This window comes from Myxocyprinus asiaticus, chromosome 16 (assembly GCF_019703515.2).
Source record: "Myxocyprinus asiaticus isolate MX2 ecotype Aquarium Trade chromosome 16, UBuf_Myxa_2, whole genome shotgun sequence".
NCBI classification, from domain to species: Eukaryota; Metazoa; Chordata; class Actinopteri; order Cypriniformes; family Catostomidae; genus Myxocyprinus; species Myxocyprinus asiaticus.
This window is the reverse complement of record NC_059359.1, coordinates 48,733,506-48,745,258: the sequence shown is the minus strand read 5'-3', so window position 1 is coordinate 48,745,258 and position 11,753 is coordinate 48,733,506. Positions and strand designations below refer to the sequence as shown.

The 11,753-nt window shown below is 37.8% G+C and overlaps 1 protein-coding gene across 3 annotated transcripts in view; it reads right to left on the bottom strand.

The window, feature by feature from the left end:
- Positions 1-321: 321 nt before the first annotated feature.
- Positions 322-11,753, bottom strand: part of znf407 (zinc finger protein 407) — a 32,685-nt gene continuing 21,253 nt past the window's right edge. Inside the window, exons 4-10 of one of the 3 annotated variants that reach the window (XM_051720607.1) lie at positions 11,365-11,439; positions 10,901-11,067; positions 7,473-7,556; positions 7,273-7,393; positions 6,808-6,986; positions 2,768-2,896; positions 2,204-2,347 (exon numbers count right to left, since the gene is read on the bottom strand). In XM_051720607.1, coding sequence (XP_051576567.1) covers positions 2,793-2,896; positions 6,808-6,986; positions 7,273-7,393; positions 7,473-7,556; positions 10,901-11,067; positions 11,365-11,439 — 730 coding nt within the window. In that variant the 3' untranslated portion in view covers positions 2,204-2,347; positions 2,768-2,792. Of the gene's footprint in view, positions 2,348-2,752; positions 2,897-6,807; positions 6,987-7,272; positions 7,394-7,472; positions 7,557-10,900; positions 11,068-11,364; positions 11,440-11,753 lie in introns of all 3 variants that reach the window. The other 2 variants (XM_051720606.1, XM_051720605.1) reach the window with 2 other exon arrangements.

The window sequence follows — 11,753 nt, the reverse complement described above, 5'->3', positions numbered from 1 at the left end:
AAAATCCCAGGAGATCAGCAGTTACAGAAATACTCAAACCAGCCCATCTGGCACCAACAATCATGCAGTGGTCGAAATCACAGAGATTAAATTTTTTTCCACCTTCTGATGGTTGATGTGAACATTAACTGAAGCTCCTGACCCATATCTGCATGATTTTATGCATTGCACAGCTGCCACACGATAGGCTGATTAGATAATCAGGTAGGTATACAGGTGTTCCTAATAAAGTGTTAAGTGAGTGTATTTCATGTGAAGTTTTATTAATAGTACATACCTGTGACAACATATTTAACAATGTTTTTGAAACAAACACATGTCTTAATAAACCGATCATGTTCTTTAATTAGAAATGACGATGAACAGGATAAGAAACAATTCACAAACAAAAAACAACCCAAAACCCTCCAGCTGCAGTCAAACTCTCAAATGAAAACTGTTCAATTGTACATTTAATAGGAGGTAAATTCAGAAGTACATTCAAACACATTCTGTAAATCTATTTTTTTTTTCTCAAGTAGGTTTTAAATAATGTTATATTTCAACCTTAAATTGATTTTTTTTTTCACTAAACAGTTTGAGTGCGAAAGGATCTTCAAGGTTGTGTGAACATTGTTTAAAATTGTCTTGAGCTCTCAATTCACATGTAGCACAAGAAAATGTATTTCACAAATGAAATATCATCAATCATATATAAGGGAATCAAGCAGAAGGTGTATGTTGAACATCTAAGCATCTACAGATCATATCCTTAAAATGCTATAAATCTTTAAATAAGTTTTTAGTTGTTCCAATGTGAACATCTTTAGTGGCATCAGAAAACTATATGCTGCATTTCTACAAATAAATCAAAGCTGAAAAAGACAAATCAGCACTAAAGGGAGGTTCATGTCACAAGCATGTGGCTGTTGTATGTTGAATGTTTTTAGCACCAACACAGCCAAAATTATTTTCTTATTCAGTACATTTGTCTTGTTTTCCAGTAAACATATCTAAACATCTGTAAAATAAGATTTTTTTTTTTTTTAAATAATTTACTTGAGAAGAACAATTCTGTAAGGTAAGACTTATTTTCAGAGAATGTATCTTGAATTTTATCTTTCTTACCCAACTGGTATTTTTAAAGCTTACTAAGCCTAAGTTTAACTAAGCCTAAGCTAAATTAAGTTACATTTATGATTAAAACAATGCAAACTTTGCCAGTGGGGTAAGAAAAATAAACTTAATTCAAGATATATAATATGAAATATAAAATTCTAAACTCTGAAATATTATTAATATCTTAATATGCAACTTCTCTTGTTTAAATATTTTTACTGGAAAACAAGACAAATGTACTGATATAAAAAAGTATGTTTGCAGCAAAAGCAAACCATCCCAATGAGCTCGCTTGTGTGTGTGATGTCACAGGAAGTGACTGAGTTTTACAAGGACAGAGAGACACAAATAAACCTCAAAAGCATCTCGTCTCTCTCTCTTTGTCACTCTGGACTGATTTGGGAGTACACTATTGTCTCCTCTGTGGTTGGCTCCTCGACAGCACCCTCTACCTGCAGCGTGGAGCCGTCCAGCTGGGTGACAATGTAATGTGTTCCCTCATCATTAACGATGACCTGCGTAAGCCCCTCCTTCATCATCAGCTGACTGGCTGCAAACTGCAACACCTCCTGCATCTCCTCAGATGTGTGCTCATGAGGGGAACCCATAATCTGAGTGACCATGCCCACTGACTCCACTCCCTCTTCATACACCTGCCCTTCATTCTGTGAGTCAGTCTGGGAGGACCCGTCTCCACACTCCTCGTCCGGCAAGTGTTCTGACACCGTGGTGATCTCGCCTTCTGTAGTGCCGCTCTGTTGGCCCAACTCTGTAACAGCACAAAGCAATGCATCGAGAGCCGAGGAGGACTCAGAGACAGTGTTGCCAGGCTCCACCCCTTCCTGTCTGGCTTCTTCTACAGTCCTCTGCTCCACGAGCGTCGTCTCCCCGGACGACTCGACCAGCACATAGCGAGTGGAGGTCCCAGGGATCTGGATCTGCCCCCCCGACAGCTGGGCCTCGACTGAAGACACCTCCCGGCCAGATGCAATCAGCTGTCCGTCCTCTGTGATGTGCAGCACTTCGGCCAAGTGGCTGGACATGGCGAGGGTCTGTAGCGTGGCAGCGGCCGACTCTTCCAGTGCGTGATTGATGGCCACCTCCTCCCCGTCGTAACCCTGAATGATAATGACCTGCTGAACGGCCTCTGAAGTTAGTTTACTCTCGTCAGGCGCAAATGCCGCCTCTGACTGCACGAATGCTGCGCCCTGTCCTTTTAGACGACACTCGAATGATTTGGACATAATTCCTGCCACAAACACAGGAGAGAAGAGAAAGCGAGAGACATATAAGATCATTAAACGTATTCTAGGAATGGGTATCACTAGCTTCCTCATCATACATTAAACATGATAATACATACAGTTGAAGACAGAAGTTTACAAACACTTAGGTTGACTTCATTAAAACTCATTTTTTAACCACTCCATAGATTTAATTAGCAAACTATAGTTTTGGCAGGTCGTTTAGGACATCTACTTTGTGCATGACACAAGTAATTTTTCCAGCAATTGATAACAGACAGATTGTTTCACTTTTAATTGACTATATCACAATTCCAATGGGTCAAAAGTTTACATACACTAAGTTAACTGTGCCTTTAAGCAGCTTGGAAAATTCACAGGTGTACCTGTGGATGTATTTTAAGGCGTACCTTCAAACTCAGTACCTCTTTGCTTGACATCATGGGAAAATCAAAAGAAATCAGCCAAGGCCTCAGAAAAAAAATGTGTGGACCTCCACAAGTCTGGTTCATCCTTGGGAGCAATTTCCAAACGCCTGAAGGTACCATGTTCATCTGTACAAACAACAGTACGCAAGTATAAACACCATGGGACCACGCAGCCATCATACCGCTCAGGAAGGAGATGCATCCTGTCTCCTAGAGATGAACGTAGTTTGGTGCGAAAAGTGCAAATCAATCCCAGAACAGCAGCAAATGACCTTGTGAAGATGCTGGAGGAAACAGGTAGACAAGTATCTATATCCATAGAAAAACGAGTCCTATATCGACATAACCTGAAAGGCTGCTCAGCAAGGAAGAAGTCACTGCTCCAAAACTGCCATAAAAAAGCCAGACTACAGTTTGCAAGTGCACATAGGGACAAAGTTCTTACTTTTGGAGAAATGTCCTCTGGTCTAATGAAACAAAAATATAACTGTTTGGCCATAATAACCATCGTTATGTTTGGAGGATAAAGGGTGAGGCTTGCAAGCCGAAGAACACCATCCCAACCGTGAAGCTTGGGGGTGGCAGCATCATGTTGTGGGGGTGCTTTGCTGCAGGAGGGAATGGTGCACTTCACAAAATAGATGGCATCATGAGGAAGGAAACTGATGTGGATATATTGAAGCAACATCTCAAGACATCAGCCAGGAAGTTAAAGCTCGGTCGCAAATGGGTCTTCCAAATGGACAATGACCCCAAGCATACCTCCAAAGTTGTGGCAAAATGGCTTAAGGACAACAAAGTCAAGGTATTGGAGTGACCATCACAAAGCCCTGATCTCTCAATCTGATATAAAATTTGTGGGCAGAACTGAAAAAGCACGTGCGAGCAAGGAGGCCTACAAACCTGACTCAGTTACACCAGTTCTATCTGGAGGAATGGTCCAAAATTCCAGCAACTTATTGTGAGAAGCTTATGGCTACCCAAAACGTTTGACCCAAGTTAAACAATTTAAAGGCAATGCAACCAAATACTAACATTGTATGTAAACATCTGACCCACTGGGAATGTGATGAAAGAAATAAAAGCTGAAATAAATCATTGTCTCTACTATTATTCTGACATTTCACATTCTTAAAATAAAGTAGTGATCCTAACTAACCTAAGACAGGGAATGTTTTCTACGATTAAATGTCAGGAATTGTGAAAAACTGAGTTTAAATGTATTTGGCTAAGGTGTATGTAAACTTCTGACTTCAACTGTATGTCATGATTCAATACACTGCGATGCATCACAGTCAGTGTTGGGTTAATCTGATAACAATTAATGAATTACTGTAATACAGAATATTGTGTAACACAATACATTTAAATTATTGTAATTAGTTTATATTAACTGGCTTTCAATCAATTACTTTTAAGTACATTACTTGAGTTACACATATTTCTTAAATAATTAAGTAAAATACATTTAAAACATGAAAAAGTAGGTCTGTTGCACTTCTGTGACAGCAGAAGTGTGCGCCGCCTAACAAGTCAATGTAAGAGAGAAACCTGTAGTGCTGAATTTATCTTTCACACGACAATGGAGAAAATATAGACACTGATTAAGACACGCCCCCTCTTTTCAAAACCCTGCCCTCCAAAGATACTGTTGTACTGCTGAGACCGTCACAGAGCAAAAAAGCGGCGGTGTGTCTTCTCAGAGTTGCTACAACAGTAGCAAAACAGTGCCCTCAGATGAAAACTGTTATCAATCTGATTATGGCATTAAACCGGAATGATCCTCTTCAACTACTACACTAGGTTGTGTAGTAAGCGGAGCTTTAGTGACTTTCGCTTAGTTATTGTTGCTGTGAGGGGAAACTTCCTGAGAATTGTTAGAGACTTGGCCAAGACTAGCATGAGTGTGTTTACAAATAAATAAAGAGAGGAGAGTGGTCTATCAGCAGTAGGAGATAACATCCTGTTTACACTGTTGCTTGCCTCTGCCAGCAGCGATGAGCTGACCAACAGTATTACGTAAATAGTGTTCAAAAACACTTTACAATAAGATTTTATAACTTTACATTAGTTTATAGAATTGCTAACATAAAAAAAAAAAAAAATAAGTTTACAGCATTTATTAATCTTGGTCAGTGTTAATTTCTTTCTAATACATTTTAAACATTTCAAGTTGTATGCATTTACATTAGGTAATATACACTGCCTGGCCAAAAAAAATGTTGCATACTCTAATATATTCATTGGACCGCCTTTAGCTTTGATTACGACACACATTCGTCGTGGCATTGTTTCGACAACCTTATGCAACATCACAACATTTATTTCCGTCCAGAGTTGTATTAATTTTTGGCTGAGATTTTGTATTTATGACGGGAGAGTCGAATCACTCCGTGTAATGTTCTCTAGCACATCTCAAAGACTTTCAATGGGGTTACGTTCAGGACTCTGTGGTGACCAATTCATGTGTGAAAATGATTCCTCATGCTCCCTGAACCACTCTTTCACAATTTGAGCACGATGAATCTTGACATTGTTGTCCTGGAATATGCCTGTGCCGTCAGGGAAGAAAAATCCATTGATGGGATAACCTGGTCATTCAGTACATTCAGGTAGTCAGCTGACTTCATTTTATTGCAGCATAATGTTGCTGAGCCTAAACCTGACCAATTGAAGCAACCCCAGATCATAACACTGCCTCCAGAGGCTTGTACAGTGGGCACTATGCATGATGGGTTCATCGCTTTGTGCGCTTCCCTTCTTACCCTGACGCACCATCGCTTTGGAATAGGGTAAATCTGGACTCACCAGACTACATGATCTTTTTCCATTGCTCCACTGTTTAAACTTTAAAGAAAGCGAAAGTGAAACTACATGAGAGAGACTGAAATTGAGACTGGCGGTAAATGCATATGGTTGACTACACTTTTGTCCAGTATGATGCTTCACAAAAAACGGCTCTGACTGCACTGAGAAAAGCCACTTTCATAGTCAAATATTATGACAATTTAGATGAACTGCTTCTTCATTAATTGAACTGTAGGAAATAATATTAATGCACAGTTGCACACATGAAACAAATATTGATACAGGGATCTAAAGTATCTCTAGAATACTGAGAAATATAGAAATAGTGAGAAATAGTATTGTGATATCCTGATATATGATTATAAGGGCAGTCCTAATACTGTAGCTCAGTGTTAATGTATTATGAGCGATATATCGGCTAAATAATGCAGGAAACAGAAACAACAGAATATCAGCTCAGATGTCCAAAAGCAACAAAAATCCCATTCAGCATGTGTGAGTATCTTGCTAGGAAAGCTCCCTGAATGTTAATGTAATGAAACACACAGCTGATGTCTGCCAGACAAACACACAGGATAGAATAACTATATGACTTATTATTTAATTATAATTTAAATGAGAGGTTAAGCAACATCATGATAGGCAGAGACATCATCACAGTTGGGTAATGAGCAGGCCCAGACACAATCTGCAGACTTTCTTTTTTTTTTGTGGAAAATCTATGGAATTCTGCAGAATGGTTATAAACACAGTAAAATGTCTTCATAGGAGTTGAAAATACTACACTCTTATTGGTGGCTAAAATCATGATCAAATTAACCAAAGTATTTAATAAACATGAAGTGGTGAGTGTGTAGCACTTTGTAAAAGACTACAGAATTTTCTGTGGAGTTCTAGGGCCACGGGTTATATGCAGGCACGCTTATGAGGATCTGTGTGGAATGCAGAAGTGCATTTATGTGTACACATTTCTTTTTTAACACTTTAAACTGCAAGTAAGAAAAGTGTTCTTACTGTGACCTACAATTGTTTACATTAGTTACATAGTCTTTCATAAATCCACATGCCTTCATACAGTAGTTTTTACATCCTCATTTCATTACATGTGCCACTGATGGGAATTCAGTCTTTTATCCAAATCAGGACACATCATGTCTCGCTTGGCAGAGAAACTCTTCTACTGTAGATTTAACCAATGAGAGGTCTGTATGTATGTTGTGTATGAGTACCAGCGTGCAGGTAGGCCAAGTCTGGGTTCTCGATGTCGGTGTGTGTCTCTTTCAGATGGTTTCTGAAGTCCATGGGAGCATTGGTGGCGTAGTTGCACTTGGGGCAGTTATACATCTTCACCCCCTCGTGTTTGCCCGTGTGCAGGATGTGTTTACGAATGTTCTCTGCACAGTTTGATCTGAGAGAGGAATAGACAAAACATAAATGAGGATGAACATTTGATGAAATTACACACAAAAATGTATCTGAGGTAGAGTGAGAGATAGAGAAAATTCTCTCTTGAACCAAGCAGAAGTGCTGCAGGAAAAATTCATTCACAGATTAATGTTGATTCTTTCTCAAATGATTCTACATCCATACACAAAAAAAAAATCATTTTTACAATTGCATTGTGACTCCCTACTGTATAAAAAAAACACAGAAGAAACTGAAGAACACTGCAGCCCTGCACTCAAATCACTGACCTGTAATCACACCAGGGGCAGCGGTAGGGCTTCTCGCCCGTGTGCACACGCTTGTGACGTGTCAAGTGAGACTGTGTGGTGGAGGCAAAGTTACACATCTGACACTTGAAGGGCCGTTCACCTGCAGCAGACAGAGCTAAGGCATTAGAAGTCATGACAAACACTGGACGATTCTTGTAAACATGAGCACGCGTGTGCACCTGTGTGCTGGCGCCGGTGTTTGGTGAGGGCGTGACGAGTGCCTCCAGCAAACCCACAAAGATCACACAGGAAAGACTTTTCTCCTGAAAGAGGAAAAACACACACGCACACACACACACGCACACATTTACTTGTGGACCAGCATTCAAAACACAGCATATGTTTGTGACCAGCAATGGTGGGGTGTTTGGTTTCAGTGCTCCCTCATCCTATGTAAACATGTGGATGTACTACTTGCACAACTGCTTCCACGTTCTACTTACTCAGCCGTTTCAAGTAACAACATTCAGCACACTTACATGCAGAGATTTATTAATGGAAAGACAGTTATTTCTAATTTTTAAGGCTGTCAATTTATTAAAATAATAAATCACGTTTTTGGCATTAACATGACTGACTTCCAATTTTTAATTAGCTGACATTTGAGTCTAAATATATTTTTTTCTTTCCAAATGTACACTCATCTCCTGAATAACAAATTAAATATACAGTACTTTGCAAAAGTCTTAGGCACATAAGATGCTTCACAAAAGCATTTGTCTTAAGATGGTTATTTAAATCTTCAGCTTTAGTGTGTCAATAGGAAATATAAATGTAAGACTCCCAAACATTACTTTTACAAATAGAAAAGATTAGTATAGAAGAACAGGGAGCCCTGCAACAGGTGTCATGGCCCCCACAGACCTCCCCCACTGAACATTGAGTCTGTCTGAGATTACATAAAGAGATCGAAGTGATTGAGACAGACTAAATAGATAGAAGAACTGTGGCAAATTCTCCAAGAAGTGTCCAGGTGTACCTAGGAGAATTGGTGCTGTTTTAAAGGCAAAGGTGGCCACTCTGAATATTGATTTAGCTTTTTTTATTTTTACTGGACTTTGTATGATTTTAACTGATAAATGAAAACTATTTATGTCATTATATTTGAAGACATTCTCACTATGCAACATTTTTCACAAGTGCCTAAAACTTTTGCACAGTACTGTATGTAACCCTTTAATGCATACCTTGGGTCTTTAGTGACCCAGGACCTAATTCCACCCCATGTACCTCATAAATTTTTTGGAGTTCTGCCCACACCTCTTTAGTATTCCTCAAGCTTTCTCTTCTGAATAGTGTAACAAAAACAAGAAAATGACAAAATTGCTAAATATATTATATTATAATATAATTATATATATAAATATATAATTGCTTAATTACCAAAAGTGTACAGTATAGGGTCATTAAAGACCCGAGATATGTAATAGTGTCACTTTTTTTAGCTTCCATAAATTATATTTTTTATGATTTTCATATCTATATAAGTTTACTATCACGGGATATCTATTTCTTTGTTTTTTGTTTTTACAAGACAAATGAGTATATTCATACAATTGACTACTATATAATGTTGATTTTCTGTGTGGCACTGGTGAATTATCAGTATCACAGATACATGTACACATACGTATTAAGCATGCTATTTGCTCCTCAAGGTGGTGCTAATGTTTCAGTGAGTGAACTGATTTACATTTGACAAATTTAAGTAATGTTCAGAATATTTCTTCTCCTGCCTCTGAAAATGTCCAGACTCTAAAATTTCTTCTGAACACTAATTATAAGTGGAGTTTCAGGAACAAGGCAACTATGGCACATTGTAAACACATTTAACCAGAAACTATAGTCACATTATTTCTAAGCAGAAGAACATGATGAAGCTCAGAGCAAATAGTCCCTAAATTCATAATCTGACCAAAATCTATTAATAATGCAAATTAATAACCAAGTTTCCATTTACTTTTTGTGCCTTTCTGTTATCGGCAAAGTGGAAATGCGTAAAAAAATATTTGCGAAATTTGGTGACTCATGCTCATTTCCATTCAAATGGCCTTTTACCGATAAAATTGAAAAAAAGTTTTGGTTTAGCGCAAAAGAAATCTGTTCTTGAGGCATTTCCATATAAATTTTGTGTATATCACAAATTGTATACCTTTTGCGTCCCAGATTTGTGTAAAATGGAGAGAGTATTGATTTAATTTACTGAAATTGACCAGCTTACTGTCATTTTAATTTCACATAATTGCAATCGTCAGAAACGTCAGAAGGTGACATCGAAATGAAGTATGCTTGTCTGTATCTGGGATTATTAGAAGAAATTGAATGGAATACCTGGCAAATACAATAGAACAGGTGGCATTTATAGTGAACTTGTAATGCTATATTACATTCTTGAATTATAAATATGGATAGTCCGTTCACATTATGTAATTTTATTTGTCCCTCCAGAAAATATGTTGTGAAACGCGGGGCTTTGGTGTCTGAAAAACACATTAAAACTTCAACACTCCTCTTTACTCTGCTCAAATCACACAATTTTGTGTGTAGGCTACTTTTCTAATTTTTCCAACCAAAAGAAATCACGATCGCTTCTTTCTCTTTTACACAGGTAAATAAAAACAAAAAATTTATAGCATGAAATGCTTGACAAACATGCATTAGTCCATATGCAACAGCCAGCGTTATCTGCTATCTGCAGTCATTTTTTCAAAGAAATGTTGGAATTTACATTAAAACTCCAATAACAAAATTTTTTGGAATGGGTGAATGAATTTTGGTGTCTTTATATAATTTTTGGTATAATCTGACCCCATAGCTCTGTTGTTTATGACTTTATTTACCCGTCTCTGCACACTTATGATTTATTTTTTCTTATTTAAGTTAACTACTTCATCTATATCCCTTCTCTCTAATGACTGTTTTTATCTGTACATTAATTATTTTGGCACTTTTGTTTTCAATTTTATTTCTCTTTTTGTTTTTCTGTTCTGAAAACTTCTGTTGTTGCAATACAATAAAAAAGAAGCGGATAATTTAAACAACCGTAAATAACGGGCTTACAGGCTGGACAGTGCAGATTCACTATTTTTTACCAGCATGTCAATTGCACGGGATTAATATGAGTTATTTTTACTGGCCGTTTTGGGAAAAGACACTGTAATCTTTACCAGCGTGCAAATGCGCAGTCCATAAAAAGTAAAAAAAAAACGTCCATCAAGAATAAAGGTAGGCTAGTGTCATTGTCTTTGAGGAAAACCCGAGTTTCCTCAACACTCCAAGTGATCCTCTCCGCTATGCTCTTTGTTGTGAGGACAGATGTGATGTAAATTCTGTCATGTGACACTGAATTTTTTTGCGATAATGCCATTTTTCTAAAATAGTTTTTCCACAACATTTGACGTGTCAACACAGGATTTATGCGCTAAAGATAAATGGAAAAATATTATGTTGATCCTTGTGAAATTGTATCGATAATATGCATTTCCATCAGCTTTATTTTGATGCGCTAAACCTTTTTTTTGTGCAAAAAATCCTTAGATGGAAACGTAGTTATTGACGCTAACATTTATAGACACGATCCTGATACTGTGAGATGGGGAGTGTGTACCTGTGTGTGTTCTGTGATGGTCTTTCATTGCAGAAAGCGTGAGGAAGGCGTAATGACAGGAGGGCCAGCTGCACTTGTAGGGTTTTTCTCCCGTGTGCAGCTTCATGTGATTATTTAGAGCCCATTTCTCACTAAAGTTCCGCTCGCACAACTCACACTCAAACTTCCTGACACAAACAAAACAACACACGTCAAAAGTCAACAGATGCCAGATGTCTCATCTACATGCAAATGTTTGTTATCAATGGAAAGCTGAGACTTTTGGTAAAGACTCGTGCAGTATTACAATAGTAATGCAAACACGTGTCAATTCATATCTGATAAATGAGTTTTTGACTTTTTTCATCAGTAAATCACAAGTAACAATTTTTATAGTTTTAATTTCACTAATGTTCCCAAAACATAAGGCCAAGTAAGTTGTGTGTGCGTGTGTGTGTGTCTGTGTGTGTGGTGTAGTTCAGTACCTCTCTTTGGGTTGGCCCAGTCCGTGTTTCCCTAGTAGATGAGTGTTCAAATGTTTCTTCATCACAAACGCCCATCTGTAACACACATGCAGAATATCACTGCACATGCTAGCTCTATATAACTCAACCCTTTACAACATTTCCATATATCAAATCTGTGTGATGTTTACACTACATGATGCTGTGTAAAGCAGTGTTAATCCAGTACAGCAAATAAAACTGACTTCATACTGTTTACAAAGAGATGTGCTGATAATTAATATCCAGAAACACTTTTTTCACTTATATTGATCACACATTACTTTCCAGAACAAAGGCTGCTGAAAAAGTAGGCAGTCACTGTTTTGTTACTTTCAGACAATGGCACCTTGTGATTAGTCAAACGGAGT